The 21,380-nt window shown below is 44.1% G+C and overlaps 1 protein-coding gene across 1 annotated transcript in view; it reads right to left on the reverse strand.

Moving 5' to 3' along the window:
- The window catches only part of LOC123755430 (cell adhesion molecule Dscam2), a 338,869-nt gene that overhangs the window by 70,893 nt on the left and 246,596 nt on the right, over positions 1-21,380 (reverse strand). Inside the window, exons 13-21 of the mRNA XM_069305526.1 lie at positions 20,483-20,644; positions 17,070-17,360; positions 15,137-15,271; positions 7,262-7,435; positions 5,946-6,087; positions 4,686-4,837; positions 4,065-4,506; positions 1,384-1,586; positions 773-887 (exon numbers count right to left, since the gene is read on the reverse strand). Coding sequence (XP_069161627.1) covers positions 773-887; positions 1,384-1,586; positions 4,065-4,506; positions 4,686-4,837; positions 5,946-6,087; positions 7,262-7,435; positions 15,137-15,271; positions 17,070-17,360; positions 20,483-20,644 — 1,816 coding nt within the window. The remainder of the gene's footprint in view (positions 1-772; positions 888-1,383; positions 1,587-4,064; positions 4,507-4,685; positions 4,838-5,945; positions 6,088-7,261; positions 7,436-15,136; positions 15,272-17,069; positions 17,361-20,482; positions 20,645-21,380) is intronic.

The raw sequence follows: 21,380 nt of genomic DNA on the forward strand, positions 1-21,380 counted from the left end.
GAACTTTATGAATGCACCCAGTGTAGAGGCGCACCACTGAAGGTTCGAGGACCAGCTCGACTCAAGTTCCTGACTATAGACAGGTATTTTATCTATAACCACTGCGATAAAAAATAATTATTATAGTTTGATGAGATTATATAAATTTAACTTTTAGAAGTTGTGCGGCGGTTGGTTTAAATATTTGGTAGGGTTTATAATAATAATAATAGTAATTAATTGTGCCGAGGGACAGTCAGCCAGTATATATGTACATATTAAGCTTATATCGAGGTCCCCCCCCCCCCCAGGTCGAATTACTGACCCTTCCCAGAATGCAACCTCACAACAAGCTGATTAACTCCTGGTTACCTATTTACTGCTAGGCGAATAGGGTATTAGGTGACAGGAAACGCACCCCCCTTTCCACCCATTTCTGTCCCGCCCGGAATTCGAACCCGGAATTCTAGAGCACTAGAGTGTGGCGCCCTAGCCTCCAGAGCACCACACAAAGGAGAACGTCTTATCCAAATCACACAGGCGCTCACGGAGGAATCATGCAAATGGAATATCATCTTACCTGCAGACGAGGAGTCACAATAACGTGGCTGAAATATGTTGACCAAACCACACACTAGAAGGTGAAGGGACGACGACGTTTTGGTCCGTCCTGGACAATTCTCAAGTCGATTGTGAATGGTCACAATCAATTGACTTGAGAATGGTCCAGGACGGACCGAAACGTTGTCGTCCCTTCACTTTCTAGTGTGTAGTTTGGTTATCATCATCTTACCTGTATCCCCTAAGCGTGCCATGGTGCAGGTGGGGGTCAGGCGGCGCCCAGGTGATCTGGACGCTGTCCCAGGAGAAGCCGGTGCATCGCAGGTCCTGAGGAGCTCCACCCGGCGCTGACGAGACGAGAGAGATCTTCAGGACACGCGTAGCCTCACCATGGGTGAGGACAACTCACACAGATTATACGGAAATTTCAGTGACAGTGATATATACAACCCGTCCTCCTAATACAACGTCGCATTTTGACGGATACTCCACCTAAGTGCTAAAAATTGTATTAAAAAATGGTAGCGGCTCTCGTATTGACATACTGTCCCGTTTTCTGTTTTGGGTCGTAGGTTAGGATAAGGGCACTTTAGTACAACAATTTCTTGACGTTCGGATACCTTAGGAAGACGAGCTGATGTATAAAAGTACAAAGAATGAGTTGCTAAATGATCATTGCAATTACGTCTAAAAAAGCCCAAAATATTGGCATCTCGGGATGGGAACTAAAACAGACCGCGAATTCGTCTTTGTCAGTCAAATACAGCGCAGTGATGTTGTGGATTTAGAGGCGAGGAAATAGCACAGTGTAGCAACACCCCGAGAGAACCCTTGCATTCTTACCGTCCTCTCTGGTGGTGACGGCGGCCGGGGAGCTCAGAGGGCCAGCACCCTCGGTGTTGAAGGCCTGCACCACCAGGTGGTAGTCAGTGTGAGGGGCGAGTCCCGCCACACTCACACTCCACACCCCCTCGCCCTCTGGCCCGCTCCTCACGCTCTCAGAGCTCTCCACTGTCGTGAAGTTGTACTGGGGAGCGCCCGTAGACCTAGAAGAATGCAGATGAAGAGTCACAATAACGTGGTTGAAAAATGTTGACCAAACCACACACTAGAAAGTGAAGAGACGACGACGTTTCAGTCCGTCCTGAACCATTCTCAAGTCGACCAGGACGGACCGAAACGTCGTCGTCTTTTCACTTTCTAGTGTATAGAAGAATGGTATGAAACATTATATTACCGTAAAAAAATAGATAAAGAAACTGCATGACAATTCACGACTCCTTGCATGGATATCCACAAACGTGTGCAAGAATCTATTACTGCGTGAAGCATAGTAATGTGGACATCTCTAGAGTCCGGTTACCAGTCGGGTCACATCCCAAAGGTCCCGGGTTTAATGCTCGCGGCAGGGTAAATACGTTTGGGCAAAGTTTCCTTTCAGCTAATGCTTTTGAACACCTAATAGGTACTCTTGGAGTTAAATAACTGTCGTGGGCTGCATCCTGCCAGAGATCACTCGTGTCGGAAAATCCGACACCATTTAATATCATACAGATGATAATTGCTGCTGTATTACCAACAAGTTACCCATAGAAAACGTAACTTGTAGTGGAATTACCGTCTATAGAAAACGGGATATCATCACCACATACTATTATAATTCACCACCTATTATGGTGGGAATTATTCTTAAATACATTAGTCTTTGGACTTTACCATCATAAAACATCTCATATAAATTAACTTAATTATCAATATTAAAGTAGAGTAAATGTGACCCTTCTATCACTTATTGACATCTGGACAATGTAGGCCAGTGGGGCTGTAGGTCAGTGGGGAAGGAGGGCAGCCATTGTTGTTGTCACCTCCGAGACGCGTGGAACAAATTCGGCTCCTATTATATCTGGACAATGTCGGCCAGTAGCGTCAATAGTATGGAGTGTTAGACATTGCCATTGTTTATACTAGACCAGAGGCATGGGAGCAAATTCGGCTCCTGTTAATTTTACTTAGACATAGTGTTATGGAAACCAAAGGTGTACCATTATCAACACGCTGTCAACAAATCAAGTTAAGTGTTCTTTCCGAAACCCGTTTATTTTCATTTATGGCCATTAATGTCATTATATAGGGTGACCCGGTTAGAGCACGTGGTAGCCTCAAACTAAAGGTAATTAAGCCAGGTCTTCATTGTTCCATGTATAGTGTTTCTCTGATATACCCGTCATATATAGGATTCTGGCTTTTCAGCTAGCGCCCTTTTAACAGGTCAAGACGAGGAAGCCATGCTTTGTGCATCAGTTACCAGGGTGATGGAAGCTACCTCAAAGAGGGAAAATGTGGAGTCTACACCCTAGTTATACCTGGTGGACTAACCTGCTGTACTATAAGATAAGGAACCTCTTCAATGTATGTAGTCTAATACTGTAGTTTGATTATCTGCATATATATAAATTTAATTAATATAAACCCCCCTAATGTGTAGAGGATTGATTTGTGAGATTGAGATTATTGCAGAAATACAGTCCACTTAACATCATACAAATTGCTATCGAAGTATATAAATTAACGTAAATATAAATTCATATAAATTAAATAAATATAAATCTCACAGGTCGGTTCCCACAACTCGTTGGTTAAGCCTAGAGGAATCTCGGTACGTCTAACAGGGTTACTGCCCCTGATTATGAAAAACCAAATGACTTTTGGCCATATTTAGGAGGACTGTTGTTTTTAGTAACTTTGAAACATTGGACCTCCATCCAGTGACATTTGCACTAACAAGTGGTCTCGCTATTCTATACACTAATTATATATGTATGTATACATACACACTGTTCCATCTCATGAATCGGTTATCGTATTCGTAAACAATGTGCGACTCTTCTCGTGATATCGTTGAAAGATATATCATACGCAACCTGTATCAAGGCTTAAAAGGTACGATACACGCTGTCCCTGAAGACTAAGATATATGGCATGAAAGGTGAAGAGGCTCTAAAGTATCATATTTGCCATTTTTAAATGTCATAAAAAGAAGTCCTTAAGTGTGCCAAAACAGATGATAAAAAAAGAAGCCTCTCCCGTATCTGGCTCAAAAGTCTCACAATGTTACACAAAAGTGGCCATTGAACATTTTGTCCAAAACAGAATATTCTGAAGTTATAACTGTATTGTAATATAAATCGATGTTTAAAATATAAAAAGTTATGGTAAACTCATTTTCTTCATTGCAAAATTCTAGGGTATACTCAAATAGTTTTCAAATTTCATATATCACATATTTGAGACATACACTGTTTTAACAAAACCAAACTTTAACCTATCCTTAACCTAAGCATAACCTAACCCTGATAGGGAATAAATACTATCACTATGTAGTAGTTTTGATGTGATAATTACGAGGGTACAAACCTCCTGAACAAGTTGAATGGATGCATAACAAACTGGTTACAATTAACTGGAGTTGATGTAAATAAACAAAAGGAACATATTATACAGGAGAAGGATTGAGGACAACTCACCCAGCCTGACGAATGACGGGGGCGTAGCCCAGGTAATACCCCAAGATGGTGCCGTGAACTCTGTCCGGTGGCGGAGGGCGCCACGACACCCGCACCTCCCGGGATCCGGTGGCTTCGGCTCGCAGATCTCTAGGCGGCGCTCCGGGCTTCTCAGCCGAGGTGGTTAACCGCAGGTCTTCCGAGGGTGGCGACCTGCCCAGGTGGTTGACGGCCACTACCCGGACCACGTAGTCAGTGGCGGGCGTGAGCGGCGAGACCTCCACGCCCGTTGAGATCCCCGTGGCTTTCACCGTCACTTCCCTGGCCTCGCCCCAGCCCTCCAGAGAGCGACGGAACTGCAGGACGTAAGAGGCGGGTGGCGGGTCAGGTGCGGTCCAGGACACCCGCACCGCCCGCGAGCCCTCGCTCACAACCCGCAGCCCGCGAGGTGCTGATGGCGGCTCTGTTGTGTGAATGAATGAAGTTATCAGATTCTTAGGTTAACTGTGTAATACAGAGGTGAAAGACTTTTGGCTACTTTGAATGTGAGAGTTAATATGCGAGTACAAGTGCGTGTAAATTTGAAGAACATGTTCATCATATGATTTTGAGTGAAATATAACAAATACGTGGAACACTGACCGTGAACACTGAGCTTGAGCGTCTGGGAGTTCCTGCCATAAGTGTTGTGAGCCGTGCAAGTGTAAACACCAGCGTCCGTCTGCATGGCTGCACTCACCTCCAGTTTAGCCACCGTCTCCCTCCCCGGCTCCACGGACACACTCTCTGAGTACCTGGCAAGGACGGCGCTAGTCTCGTCATCACGGACATGGCTGATTACTGAGCACCAACAGACACGGTGTGCTCCGAACTACACGAAATTGGGAACAGAGATTAATTAAGATTAGGAAGGGGGGTTGATGGTGGGGAGAGGACTGCTAGTGGTGGATCAGTGACTAATGGGAAGATCGAGTGCTTAACAATTCTCTAAACAATTTGGCGTGTTCAATTCTTGTCAAATGTTCATGTTGCATCAAGAAACAGTAAGAACAGGCCTTCATAGTAAGGTAAGATACTGAAAAAATTTTGCTACCAAAAAAACGTCGTATCTTGATCGTGTTTGTATGCAAATTGAAGTTAGAGGTGTCTAGTTCGCCAGCAACACGAATATTTATATACGGAACGTATTCAAATTCTTTGTTTAATATTGTGTTTAAGGAAATGGCTCAGTATTGATCAGAGGCAATATTGTGCTGACATTTGTTTGGAATGAGAACAAATACAAAGGTATTTACTGCAGTTGGCGAAGTACCAATATAGAGAAGCCCCGTTCGAGACCAATAGACCTACAGTTTCGAAGTTCTACTTAACAATTCTGGTAAATGTTTACAAAGGGGATTTAAAAAATCTTTTCGGTTAATTTTTTTTCAGATTTTCAAACAATACAGTGTGTAGGAGTTTAACAGACAAATTGTACACCCATCTCACAATCATTTGAAGTAACGTTAATGTAATCTCAACTATCCCGTACATAACACTTATTCAGAGTTGAATATTAATCAAGACATTTTATAATTACATATCACGTTGTCATTCTGCCTGAAACTTTGTGTACGTCCAAATTCGTCCCAAAATTCATATAAACTTCCTGCTGGAAAGGTTATTTAGCAACGTCTGATCTCACAATCTTTGCGGCCTTCCATCTTCGCCCTGTTTATTGCTCTGGCCCAAGGCTCACATTTTGGTGTGTGGAGGGAAGCTCGCCTCCAGTAGTGACAGAGGACGCACCTTGCCGAGTCTTGAAGCAACACGTCGCTTAAGGGACGCTAGAAGAGAATGATGAAATAAAAGTGATGAGAAAATGGTGGAGATTCACCTTGTAGGTGATGGAGGGAGACCCACCTGGGTGAGTGGTGGAGGGAGGCACCACGGAGGGCCCAGGTGACGGTGAGAGGAGGGTCACCTCTCACCCGACACTCAAGAGTGGCCGACTCTCCCGCCCTGACGTCGACCGTGTTGATGCCGCCGGTAAAGTATGGCGCCGCTGTAGAAAGAGTGACATTAATGTCATGATGACTGTAGCTTGTCTTCCCCTGCCCTTACCTCCCATGCCAGCCCTCACTACCTGCCCTCATCCCCCCATGCTACACCCAACACACAGACGTGAGCAGTATTCCACGAAGGAGCATGCCTACCCCACATCCATTATAATATATAATGGATTAATATTCTTATTCATAAACATTTTAATGTATAGTTTGGCGTAGGTTAGGTTAGGTGTTTAGGTTCTGTTGGTAATTATTTGTATTTATATGTTCGTGGGTGAAGCATTTATAGAACTGTGGTTTGAACTGAGGACGTGAGCGAAGCATTTGTTCCGGAAGTGTTCGGACGTCATCAGTTGCGAGTCGTGTGTAAACCGCTTTTCATTCATAAACAGGGGGGTTGGCGGCTGGATTAAAGACCTTGTATCTTCGTATGCGAGAACGGGTTGTTTTCACTCAAACAGGGGGTTTGGCGGGTGCATAGAATGGACTTTGGCCTTTATGAGGACGGGCTCCGCGTTTAAACCATTTTTTCGTCATAAACAGAGGGTGTAGCGGCTGAATTAACGAGTATTTGGTCTTTGTTGATGAGGACGGGCTGTGAACTGGGTCTATTATGAGAGAGATATGAGGCTGCTCCTTAATGAACGGGTTGTACAGTGGTATACTTACTCGAGGAGCAGAATATGTGAGAAGTGTACGACCCGAATATAAAGAAAGTATAAAGAACATTTTAGAAAATAGGATTTTTTTTAAGTTTTTAAGTAAGAAAGAGCATTCTCCAGTCATTATTTTGCAGGGTGGCTCTTAGAGACTTAAATCACTGGCCATCTGAGGAGCTCAAGGGAAGAAAAATATTCGTGCTGAATGTATTTACTCGATACCAAAATGGCGCGTCACTTTTAGAGTTATTTAGTAATTAGTTGACATGCTTGTAGTGGAAGTTTTCATTAGCTAATATGATTCTATTGACTCAGCCTCTTGCTAATGAGAGACCAAATGAGACTAGTGTTATATCAGAAACCTGATAATGTGACCGAATGCCAACTAGCGTGACAACGCACTTGTCACACTTGAACAGGTGTCACACTTCACACAAACAGGTGTGAAGGCATGCCAACAAAGCCTTGCAACAGCCGCAGGGAGAAGATAGGCAGGCGAGGTGGTACTCACAGTTGACAGCCACGTTGATGGTGGAGGTGAGGTGGCTGACAGAGTTCTCAGCGCGACAGACGTAACTCCCAGCGTGGTCCGGCTCAGCTCGGGCGATGTACAGGGACCCATTAGACAGGTGGACAGCTCGAGGCGTCACAAGCTCCACGCTCCGGTACACCTCGGGTCCCGAACCTGTTCGGAAAGATGTTCCAAACATTCACGAGATCTGTAACCAGCCTGTCCCCTCACGAGCAATGGTTAAAACCCTTCACACACAATCCATCCTTGAATAGGCCGACTCCCGTCACACATTCATCCATTTTAACATACTGTGTATTATAATCGGTGGTTTCTCATGTATAAATTAAGAATATATTATTAATAAGTAGGCATATGTTCGCTTAAGTTAAGCAATAGGCCCTTTGCAGTTACTTCCATTCTTATGCTCTCATTTATCCAATTAATACCCATTGTTCCGTGTTCTGTCTTGTGTTTGTCAAAAGTTTATTCATTTCATCCAAAACTGTTGCAATAATATTAATGCAGAGAGAGAGAGAGAGAGAGAGAGAGAGAGAGAGAGAGAGAGAGAGAGAGAGAGAGAGAGAGAGAGAAAGCTGCATGAACGCGCAAGCCATAGATTACCAAGAACTCTTTGACCCGGCCAGGATTCGAACCCATGCCGTCCAGGATCACCCCTAAACGTACACAGTACCGTGACCACCGCACCAATGATATATGTACATATACATACACATTATATATATTTATATATAATGTGGAGAGAGGGGAGTGGATGGGACTCTGGTGACAAAACTGGTGTTGGTTTCGTGTGCGAGAAGGGATTACGTAGAGTGAACTGGGGGCCCCTCGCAGGCCGTCAGACTTAGTGGATGATCCAGATCTAATCCTTATAGCTGTTCCTGGCGCAGTGGCAGCATACATGACTCTTTCATCCCTAACTCTATTTCCTAATTATTAAATCGCTACATTTTTCCTGTTTCTTGTAGCAGTGTTCTAAGTCCTTGATCCTCAATCGATAATCCCGAGTTCGATCCCCCGGTGGGATAAAAATGGTAGGGCTCGTTTCATTTCATCTGACGCCTCTGTTCATCTAGCAGTACATAGGTGCCTAGGAGGAAAGCAGTGGCTGAGGGTTGCACCCTTGGGAAGTAACCCTATGCTTGTTTTGAAGAATGGTCCGTTCGCCTGGAGGTCCTAAGGCCGAGAGTTCAACTCCCTCTCCTCTCATTACACTTATTCAGAAGCGCCAATTCAGCCCCTTATGAAGGGCAGTTTCTAAGCACAAGATCTCAGGGTGCATAGGAAGCCTGCTACTCTACACACGATTGTTTAATTCATCACAATAATTCACGCTAAATGTGCCGATTACATAGTTCCCAGAAAGGAAACAATGCGAAGAATGTTGAATAGCGAGCTTGAGTTGTTTCAAATGATAACACGTTCGATATCGGTCGTTTGTGGTACTTTTGATGATGTTTCATGTTTGTTATTATTGCCAGTGAACAGAGATGAATGTGTTCCATGTGGCAAGTGCACTTCCCTCCTCAGAAAAATGCACATAAACAACTTTGCATGCAATGCATATACTTTATTTTATTGAAATAGTTATTTTTCATACCCTGTATGAGACAAAGTATGAATAAAGCCCATCCCTAGAGCTCTTGGGGGTCCATTGACCCCAGGTCAAGAACCCCTGGTCTAAACTATTATAAGATAGAAGAAAAATGAGACATGATCGCGATATATAGCATCCACGTGGAAATTAAAGTAAGACGAATTGTTAAAAAAAAATCAGCAGAATACGATACCATGAAAGGATGCTAGAGCCAGTGAAATCACAGAGATGCAAGGAATAGTTCTTTTGCCTAAGAGTATGGAGCAAATTAAAAGCGAGATGGGTGTGTAAAATTTCATGTATTAGAAATCAAATGTTTTGGGAGGCATTGCAATAGAGTTAATAAAGGTGGAATCCAATCGACTTGAGAATGGTCCAGGACGGACCGAAACGTCGTCGTCTCTTCACTTTCTAGTGTGTGGTCTGGTCAACATATTTCAGCCACGTTATTGTGACTCCTCGCCTGCATGTGGAATCCAAGTGATAATACTCAATAAAGCATGCACAATTAGTTGAACCTCGCCACGCGCGCGCGCAAAAATAAACACACACACACACAGTTGTAGGTTGAAGAGGCAAACTCCATTTATAACGTTACAAGCAGGTATGATAGGGAAATAGGCCAAGAGTCATTGCATTAGGCAACCAACGGTTAGACCAGCGGGGACCAAGAACCAGAGCTCAACACCCGCAAGCACAATTAGGTAAGTATGTACACACACACACACACAAACCTGAACCCCCCCAAAGCAAGCATCAAGTACTCAAACTTGACAAAGAGTACTTTCTTTTATGTAGACCATCAATCCAGCACAAGTTAATTAACGCTAACTAACCCAGCACATCTGAGAGCTTGGGTCGCCCAACCAGCCCATCAACCACTCCCTCTCAGCTCTACCTCTTCATTTCACTGCATTATATGAGTCAACACTTGAGAACCTGCAAGCGGCTGGAATAAAACAAAATCTTTACCTCTTACACCAGCAGTTTGCTGGGATTTCAGAGTTTATTCGTTGGGTGAGTTTTACCGGCTCTGTTAGCACGAGTTAAGTCCAGTCTGCCTTTTAGCCCTCTTCAGCTTCTCAGTTCTTTTACTGGGTGGCTAATTCGGATTAAGTGCCAGGCGTGTGGAGGAGAGAGTCAGACGGGCCCACACATGTGACTTATTGAAGCCGTGTGGATGTCAGAAGGGCCCACACATGTGACGTATGTCAGACGGGCCCACACATGTGACGTATGTCAGAGGGGCTGACACATGCCACACATGTGACATATGGAAGCGTCTCCGAAGGGCTGAGAGGCATGATTCACCTCAACATCACCAGGACATGACTAAAGACACACATCACCAAGTGTGTGTGTGTGTGTGTGTGCGTGTGTGCGTGTGCGTGTGTTTACTAGTTGTTTACTAGTTGTGTTTTGCGGGGGTTGAGCTTTGCTCTTTCGGCCCGCCTCTCAACTGTCAATCAACTGTTTACTAACTTTTTTTTTTTCCACACCACACACACACACACCAGGAAGAAGCCCGTTACAGCTGACTAACTCCCAGGTACCTATTTACTGCTAGGTAACAGGGGCACTTAGGGTGAAAGAAACTTTGCCCATTGTGCGTGTGTGCGTGTGTACTCACCTAGTTGTGCTTGCGGGGGTTGAGCTCTGGCTCTGTGTGTGTGTGTGTGCCCGTGTGTGCGTGTGTGTGCCCGTGTGTGCGTGTGCCCGTGTGTGCGTGTGTGCCCGTGTGCGTGTGCGTGCGCGTGTGCGTGGCGCGTGCGGTGCGCGTGTGCGTGGCGCGTGCGGTGCGTGCGTGCGTGTGGTGCGTGCGTGTGGTGCGTGCGTGTGGTGCGTGCGTGTGGTGCGTGCGTGTGGTGCGTGCGTGCGGTGCGTGCGTGCGTGTGTGTGTGTGTGTGTAAGTTTAGAGTGGGTGAAAAAGCTGAATTTAAACGTGAAAACACATGGGGATGTGTTAGGATAGGTATCTTCCTTACCTTATAGTTATGTAGTGGTAGTTCCTGGTATCAATATCTCCGCGGCCCGGACTCTGTCCAGTCATCCTGGTTGGTGGTCTGGTCAACTAGGCTTTCAGACGCAGCTGCGCGTTTGAATCAGAGTCTGATTGATCAGGTATCCTTTGGAGACGTTTATCAAGTTTTCCTTTGAACCACGTGCTAAGTCGGCTACTGACATCTTAGGAGCCAGTCTCTAGACTCCTGAGAGTGTTTTGACAAGTTTTGGTGTCCTTAATGTTGATAGAGATGCCTTGACGTGCCAACTGCACCTCTGCTTATCAACGGGCCTATTTTGCACTTCCTGCTATGCCTCCTGATTTCGTGTGGCATTATTTCCGTGTGAAAAATTGGAACCTGTCCTTCTAATGTTTTCATGTAATTAAGTATATCATGCCTGCGCTCTAGATAATACAGATTAAATAATAATATTTATCTTATAATATCTATACATTTCTACAGTTCGTGTGAATAAGCCTCTGCAAATTCTCCAACAGTAGTATAGTGACCAATATCCAACGTTAACTGATTCACCGAGAAGTGGTTTTCCGAGGGTGATATACTGACAATGTTAAATTAATGATACGACCAACCTTTCGACTTTAATGAAAAATATGAGTACCGACTCTGTGTGTCATTAATTATTTGAGTTTTAAGGCAACATAAGCACATTTCCAAAACTTTTCCAAATGGATAATTTTTATTACAAGGAATCCGATTTTGATAAGTTTATTAGTCATTTAATTTGGACATATATGAAGGGGAACATTCAGAGAATCGTTTAGTTACGAAAATTCATTTCTGAATAGTGCATGTAGACACTTTAAATATTAAATGGCCTCCTCTTCAGCCACGAAGCTAATGTCGTCTGTCTCGTGTTTACATTTAATCAAGTGAGCACTGCATGTGTTACCTTCCTGCAGTGAGCAGTACACGCAGTGCTCACTGCAGTGGGAAACACATTTGTTCCTGCTTGCAGTGAACACTACATTTGTTCCTGCTTGCAGTGAACAGTACACGTGTTACTGCTTGCAGGCGATGAGTCACAATAACGTGGCTAAAGTATGTTGACCAGACCACACACTAGAAGGTGAAGGGACGACGTTTCGGTCCATCCTGGACCATTCTCAAGTCGACAATCGACTTGAGAATGGTCCAGGGCAGACCGAAACGTCGTCGTCCCTTCACCTTCTAGTGTGTGGTCTGGTCAAGGTGTTACTGCTTACTGGCATTAGTCTAAAGCACTAGTCAACGATGTGTTTCTAATATTAAATGTCCTGCCGTTAAATGATGTTATTAACTGAATGAGGTTATCTTGAGATGATTTCGGGGCTTTAGTGTCCCCGCGGCCCGGTCCTCGACCAGGCCTCCACCCCCAGGAAGCAGCCCGTGACAGCTGACTAACACCCAGGTGCTGGATGCACGAGTGCTGACCTTTGGTGATACATTGGGTAAGAAGGTATTACTATTCACCAAACAGGTCCAATTTACGAGGCACTCTGAGAGGTAATCAGAACTTGTGCATAACCTAAACCAACCAACGAAGAACTTCGACTACAAATTAAAACTTTTCGCTGCCCTCATTTGGAAAGTTGTCGAAAATATCTAGAGAATACGCGCGAATACACACATGCAATAACACACAATGCAACTCCACCTATTCATTTACACACACTAATACATATAAACATATATATATATATATATATATATATATATATATATATATATATATATATATATATATATATATATATATATATATATATATATATATACATACCCCTCAAACTCTTATACATAAAGTAATTCTGAAAAAATAGGGGATGGGAATTATGAGGGGATAGGAATTATCAGGGGATAGAGCCAAGCCACTAAGACTATACAGCACTTGGTCAGGATAAGAGGGGAAAGCTTTGAGACCATCAGCAAGAGGAACAAGGGGACAAAACCGTAAATTTGGGGCAATCGGTGAGCACAAGGGCACCAGGAGAAATATGACTGGAACGGACTCCAGGAGCCAGAATAGCCCAAAATAACAACCCAATTTCAGAAATGTGCCCGGCCCTTATTCTTGTAACTACACAGAGGTAATCACTCGTTGACTCTGACAGCGTCCGGGAGTCACAGTCCATGGATCCGGGTTCGATTTCCGGCCGATGCAGAAAGACATAGGTAGAGTTTCACAACATGCCTCTGTTCCATTAGCAGTAAATGGGGTACCTGTCAATTGTACAGCTGTCCCGAGCTGCATCTTGGGAATATCTGTGCGTGCGTGTGTGTGTGTGTGTGTGTGTGTGTGTGTGTGTGTGTGTGTGTGTGTGTGTGAAATATATGCAATAGATAGAGAAAATTAGGTCGGGAGTCAGTACATTAGATAACCGACAGTTAGAAAGGCGGGGTTCAAAAGCTAACAGCTCGATCCTGCAAGTACAAACACGCAGTGTACGCACGCACGCACGCACGCACGCACAAGAGAGAACTGCACTTACAAACCTGAACAACTAACCATTCGGGATCTCACTTATGAATCCCACAGGATGTAGAGACAACGTGGAGTCCTAATATTAATTAACAAATATATAACGAAGGTGTTGGCTGTCCAGATAACTGCCACCAGACTAGTCTCAGAACAAAGAGGAATGAGCTACAAAGAAAGGCAAGGTGAATTAAACCTCACATCACATGAAGACAGAATGGTTAAAAGGAAGGAAGGAACTATCAGGAAAAACCGCCAAGCCATTACGACTATATAGCACTTGGAAGGGGTCATGATAAGGATTTAGGATGGGACGGGGGGGGGGGGGAAGAAATGGTGCCCAACTACTTGGACGGTCGGGGATTGAACGCCGACCAGCATGAAGCGAGACCGTCATTCTACCGTCCAGCCCAAATGATTGGAGACACGATTTACTCCTAACAATTTTCAGAGGAATTAATGATAGGAGAGAGAGGTTGAGAGAGTGTAGCACGGGGTGGAACACGAACAAGAGGAGACACTGGCGACTAAATGTCCAAATTGTGGTGGCGGCTGTGATCAACATCTCTCAAGGGAATAACAGAAGACTCGGGTAATTGGAAGGGAGGATATGCAACAATAACAATAATTCATGCAATATTCCTTAATTTCGTTCAAACTTGTACTTTAAAAGTTTCTTTAAGAGACAAATTTATTATGGAACCGTAGCAAGTTGCCTCTTTGGTCAAAGTTATGTAAATGAGATTAAATATTGTATCCATATTTAGTGTCTTATGTTTCTCGAGATCACAGAGCATTGGTGCTGTTGGTAACTATATCCATCACAAATTGTAGGGGAGATACATAGTGATTACGTTCTAATTGACATAAAAGCGTACGTTGATCATATGTTCTAAGTCTACTGACAAAACTAGGAAGTGATCTGGCATAAAAAAAGGAAGAATGGAATTATAAGGAGAAAACCACGCTATTACGACTATATAGCACTGGGAGGGGGTCAGGATAGGGATTTGGGATGGGACGGAGGTGGGAAGGAATGGTGTCTAACCACTTGGACGGTCGGGGATTGATCGCCGACCTGCAAGAAGCGAGACCGTCGCTCTACCATCCAGCCCAAGTGGTTGCATTGGACGGTAGATTCCTGTGAAAATGAAAACCTTGAATTATCCATTTTCACAGGTATATTCATCAAGGATCGCAATTGTATCTTTCTGCCCCATCAAATAATATCCTTCGTTTTTTTATGATTACATTTTTACACATGCTCACATGAGGTTTGTTGAAAATTGCAGATCATATATTGCACACGATCAAGGCTTTCCGCTACTGACTTTCTTAAAGACTGTGCAAGCTGGTTGAGTGTACCTAAGGGGAGGCATATTTTAGTTCAAGAACAATCCCCTGAGGTTTGTAACTTATTAGGTCCAAAGGGGTGTCAACTAAGGATGATCTTGAGGATTAATAAAGGATCATTACTTATTACATCAAATGCAACAACACTCTTTCGATGACTACTAGGCGCCTCCTAGTGGACCGAGAGCCTTACCGGTTCCAGATGACGAGGCCTCACAGCTATCATCATTAACATGAAGTACAATCTGAAGGTAGGGCACACTTTGATCTTACCCTCTAGTTATAAGAGCGGCTTCATAAGAACACTGAACTGCTCTCCGGAACAGCAGAAAAACACAAGCATCCCTCCAGCCTCCATCAAGCGTCACAAAGTAGTCCATAAGAGTAAGAACCATGACTTGAAGACGTTCAGGATGACTTACCTTGAATGTTTCCAGCAACTTTCTTCTTCCAGGTGACGGTGGGCTCTGGGTGACCACGAGCCACACAATCCACCACCAGGGCGTGGCCACGGCTCACTCTGGTGTCGCCAGGCTCCAGAACCCACGTAGGCGGCACTGCAGGAGGCAGAGAGCATTTCGTTGGGCGGTGGTGGGACTCTTAAACCCCAGAGGGGCGATAGGTCACGGGGTTCTGAGCGGTGTTGGCTGTACAGGACTTCACAGACCCGAGAGTGAGTTGAGTGTGCACGTATGAAGTGCGTGCGTAGTGTGCGCGTATATAGTGCGTGTATTTGAGTGTTTCTTGTAATGTCGCGTAATTACCTCATGAAATTAATTATTTTACACAAGTGTATCTTATGGTGTGATAATAAAGCGGTATACAACATCTGTCCTGCGCGAGTTTCAGTTACAGGAAAGAACATCTCTTATTTCTGGGAAAACATTTGAACAAAATATGAGAAACCTCTGTGGCGTGAGAAACAAAAGAGTAGTACCTGAACAGCGAATGTGATACAAAACAGGCTGAATTGCATCTATACAACTGAATTGCATTTATACAGTAGGCTTAATATAAGGACAGTAAGTAAAAACATCTGCCTAATCATGTGTTAGACAGAAAAAAATATACATGTGTATACATAGATGCAGTGTGAGGAAGTGTACTCTTGAAAATGAGGCATTATATCTACTTCATCCTGTAAAATACGAGTGTGTGTGTCTAATGCTTATGTGGCATAAAACAGTGTGTTAAGAATCACATAGCGGGTGTGACAGTTGTACTGCAGGTGTGGCAGATACATTGCAGGTGCAATAGATACACTGCAGGTGTGGTAAAAAGAGTGAATGACAACTACTGTGTGTGTGTGTGTGTGTGTGTGTGTGTGTGTGTGTGTGTGTGTGTGTGTGTGTGTGTGTGTGTGTGATTTAAACTATCCATCATCCAGCTGCAAATGTAAATCCTCTGCTTATATTATATTATTTCAGGAGAGAAAAAACTTGTTAGTTTCCATTAATAGAAAAATATAGAATATCTAGTTTTATATATATACAAAATGTAATCCATTCGGTACACAAAGTTGCATAAAACAAATTATAGCTTTCTATTACTCATTTTTTTTATATTTGTTAAACAAAATTCTACGATGGAGACATGGACATGTAAAACACAGATGCAAAGTTATTCGTTACTGTGCTAAGGTGATAATATCTATTAAGACTAGTCAAAGCAATCGTCCCCAGTAATTGTCTGTGCAACAGTTATTTTACTAAAGCTTCGGTGATGAGAATCTTCTTTGCAGGAAGACCTACGTGAGAATTGTGGCGATACTACTAAACATGTGCTGAGGCGGTGAATGGCTCGGCGAGCCCAGAGAGCAGCAGAGCCCGACCTTAAGCAGGCCAGACCTTAGACAGACCGGATCTCAGGCAGGCCGGATCTCAAGCAGGTCGAGCCTTAAGCAGGCCAGACCTTAGACAGACCGGATCTCAGGCAGGCCGGATCTCAAGCAGGTCGAGCCTTAAGCAGGCCAGACCTCAGACAGACCGGATCTCAGGCAGGCCGGATCTCAAGCAGGCCGGGCATCTGTAGCCAGAGTTCATTGTGCGTCCGCAGTTCACATCCCCAGACTGTGTGGGCACCTGTAGAAGTGTCATGCAGTACAGGAAGGGCACAGGGAGAGGACATGCACTAGGAGAGCTGTGAAAGAGAGTCATGCAAGGGGGGAGTGAGTCGTGCAAATCCTACTGAGCGTGTAACGTGGAGGAGCAGCTGAGCCGTGCCAGTGCCCAGGCGGCTACACAGGTGCTGTGGTGGTGACCGTGGCGGCGTGACGTGACCTGGTCTAGGCTACGTGAAGTGTGCTATGGTGCTGTGCGGTGCGGGTTGGGGGGCTCTCTGCCGCCACTACCTTACCGTGCACGGTGAGTGAGGCTGTGAATCGCACCGCCGCCGCTGCGTTGCGAGCCTCACACGTGTAGCGACCCGAGTGCACCGCCGTCAGAGAACTCATAGCCAGCACACTCGAGAACGCGTCTATGACCTTCACCTGAATGTTGGGCGGCCCTCCTAGATCGAGAGGCCGCCCATCCTTGAGCCACTCCAGTTTTAGGGGAGAATCCCCCTGATTCACTCCACAAATCACACGAGTTCGCATGCCTTCCGACAAACCCTCTTGGAACGAAAAAGGTTCAATACGAGGGGGAACTGCAAAGGGATCAGATAAAAACATAAAAGTTAAGAACTTGGTCATGACACATATTTAGGGTGAAGAAAGTAGGGCGTGCCAGGCGGGCTTGAATACCGTGGACAGTGAGGGTGTAGGTGAAGCGGGTGGCGGCGGCGGCATTGGCAGCTACGCATGTGTAGTCTCCAGCGTGGTGTTGGCCCACTCGCTCGATGCTCAGCACGGAGTTGAAGGTGTTGAGGTTGACCACGGACAGGCCCCCACTGTGCGCACCACCCGAGGAGAGGGGAGAACCATCCCACAGCCACGTCAGAGAGAGCGGCTCATCTCCCCTTGACACGGTACACGTCAACGTCAGCCGTTCACCCGCTACCACCCGCTCACCCGCAGCGAACGGTGCTATCTTTGGGGGTACTGAGGGAGGGGGCACCAGGTCCTCATATTAGCTGCAGGTGACGTGCCCTGTTACTACCAACTGGGTTCCCTCCTCAATACTCATCAATCATATTTATTCCATCAATTCACATTAATCTTGATACAGTCAAAATCACATTAATCTTAATATTAACATGAACTATAAAATAATCTTGTTAAGAAGCTCCTAGTGTAAACAGTAATCTCCACAGATTTTTAACCTGAAAAAGAACCAAAACACTGAAATATATTATTATTAAACAAATGCTCCTTGTATATTTTCCCAGGTGGAGTTTGGTGGCTCTAAGTACTAAATGATGACTATGGACCAAGAAGCTCGAAAAGTGAGTCCATCTCACAGGACCCAACACACCCACTTAATCACAATGCCTGATTAATAATCTTGGAGAGAAACAACTAGCTTGGAACCCGAATTCATTTACAGCTGTTTTGGGATAAGAAATTGTGCTAAATGTTAACTTAATGTTTAAAATGAAAGTTAATTAGAACATTTAAAGCTGAAATTTGGAAGAAAATAGTCAAGAAAATTAAAATTAAAACAAGTGTTAAATGGTTATTTCTGTGTATTAGGTCCCAGTCATGCTATTAGCTTTTGCCGAGTAATTTCGTGAAAAAGGTGTGGGGTGAGGAGAGAGAGATTAGAGAGAGAGAGAGAGAGATGGGGGTGAGGGAAAGGCGAAATTGAGAGAGATGGAGAGATAAAAAGAGGAAGGAGAGGAACTGGAGGATGAACGAGAAAATGTTGATAGAAAGGAAACAGGACTATCTCCAAAGACCGCGTTATAGGCAATGGAGGTTTGTTACAGTGTCTGGCTCTGGAGTTAATCCCAATTCCAGTGGACATACTGGTGATCAGGTCATGGGCCAGAGGGGCTGTGGACCACTAACACTACACTTTCCCTCCTCACACCATCACTGACCCTCTCTTTCCCTCCTCACACCACACACACACTACCTCTCTCTCTCTCTCTCTCTCTCTAACTACTAAATATTCATTTTCATTTACTGTTTCAAAATTTTGCCGAAAACATTCTCCTCTTAATCGACGTGCTCTCGCGTATCTATCTTGTCTATAGATTATTTCACAATTCTCTTTACACAAGTATATGTACATCCACCTTTTTTCCTGACAAGCCCACGTGCATCACTCTTCCACCTGACCATCCCACGTACATCACTCTTCCACCTGACCAGCCCACGTACATCACACTTCCACCTAACCAGCCAACGTGCATCACCCTTCCACCTGACCAGCCCACGTGCATCACCCTTCCACCTGACCAGCCCACGTACATCACCCTTCCATCTGACCAGCCCACGTGCATCACTCTTCCACCTGACCAGCCCACGTGCATCACCCTTCCACCTGACCAGCCCACGTACATCACCCTTCCATCTGACCAGCCCACGTGCATCACTCTTCCACCTGACCAGCCCACGTGCATCACCCTTCCACCTGACCAGCCCACGTGCATCACCCTTCCACCTGACCAGCCCACGTACATCACCCTTCCATCTGACCAGCCCACGTGCATCACCCTTCCACCTGACCAGCCCACGTGCATCACCCTTCCACCTGACCAGCCCACGTGCATCACCCTTTCACCTGACCAGCCCACGTGCAAGCATCGACCTTCTGCCTGGAACATCATCTGACTGTTGTACCGTCCTCCTGTGTGTGTGTGTTAGGTATTGTACCAAATAAATGCAACAGTTTCATATTTCGCAAAGTGGAGGAATTTGAACCTAATCTAAAATAATTTACTCATTACAACAATATCGTGTTTCAATTACTCTTCTAAACATACCATACTTGATTGGATCAGGCTAATTTAATTTTATTTCCTAAAATAAAACGTTGAATTAATAACAATAAAACAATTAACTAAAAGATGCAAGGAAAAACTTGGGACTATATTCCATTCAGAATAAATATGTTCCATAGAAAGGTACATAAATTTGTTAGTTGTGGTAGAAAGTCAATAAAGATCAATTATTTATTTTTGACATGAAATGAGGCTCATTATCGTCAGAATAACCGAAAATAATCTGTTATAGCTTTCTTATATCGTGTATAAGAAAGTCCACATGAAATCTTTATGAAGCTTCAAATTAGAGCATTACTTTTACACATTATACAATATATTCAACTGCAATATACGTATATTGCATATACTGAGTGTGTTTAATGAAACATGATGATTTTGTTCCAGTTGTTAATTAATGTTGTGATGTGAAGCTGTAATGACTTCATGTGAGTGCATTGTATTAATGCTCTTGCGTTCATATGCAGGAGCATTAATACAGTGTGCTTCCCTGTATTTAAATGCCTGGCTTGAGAACGAGTCCTCAAGATCAAAAGTATTTGCAAACGAGCACATTACAGACATGAAATATGTGCACCAAATACATCACTAAATGAGTAGTTACTCTCTTAATAAGCAGACAAGGAGTCACAATAACGTGGCTGAAATAGGTTGACCAATCCACACGCTAGAAAGTGAAGGGACGACGACGTTTCGGTCCGTCCTGGACCATTCTCATTCACAATCGACTTAAGAATGGTCCAATACGGACCGAAACGTCGTCGTTCCTTCACTTTCTAGTGTGTGGTTTGGTCAATCTCTTAACTTTATAACGCTTTTGCGGTTAATAGAACTAAAACTCAACACCGAACGGTTACACACGGGCCTGGAGGGGGACTCACCGAGCACCGACACTCGAGCTGAACCAGTGGCCGAGCGACCCTGCTTGGTGGAGGCCGTGCAGGTGTAGACCCCGGCGTCCTCAGGCTGGCGGACCAGTTCCACCACCAGCGTCCCGTCACTCTTCACGCGCCGCTCCAAGGCCTGGCTCACACCCACACCGTCTGCGCCACAGGGAGAAACAACAACAATTACTGTGGAGTGGACGAATAGTGTACCAGTTCTGAACCTTGAACGTGGACCTTGGCCCTGGACCCACACCAAAGTCAAATTTACCGAAATGCTTAAAAATACTAAACTAATTAACAATTTATCCAACCCTGAAGAGATAATTTTTAAATGATTTCGAAATACAAAATAAGCTGGTGGTTGCGATGCTCCCACTCAGTCACGGGTCAGAAAACCCAGCAAAACAAACAATAAGGGAAATACTATAACCGAATTACCGAGTGTTTGATGTTCGTTCACAACGAGTTGGCTTAAGTTATATCAAAGTCGAATAAAAAAAAATACACAAAAAATTATGCAAATTAGAGGTTTGGAAATGTGGAGAAAGTATGTAATATTTGCATCAGACCCTTGTGTGATAATATTTTTTCCGAGTTTTCAAAATAACGAGAAACCTGTTTCTCAGCCTTTAAAATTTGGTTCCCATATAGGAGAGTATTTGTTAGGATCGCTAACATTAGCAACGATACACAACATCACTTCAAAAGGCAAACCAGTTATCGTATGTAGCTAATTCTTTGTTTTGTAGAACAACATTTTTATATAATCTTGAAATTTATTCATTAGATGGGATGTGGTATTTCGTCCAAAGAGTATTGCACAATATATATATATATATATATATATATATATATATATATATATATATATATATATATATATATATATATA

The sequence above is a fragment of the Procambarus clarkii genome, chromosome 55 (assembly GCF_040958095.1).
Source record: "Procambarus clarkii isolate CNS0578487 chromosome 55, FALCON_Pclarkii_2.0, whole genome shotgun sequence".
Lineage (NCBI taxonomy): Eukaryota > Metazoa > Arthropoda > Malacostraca > Decapoda > Cambaridae > Procambarus > Procambarus clarkii.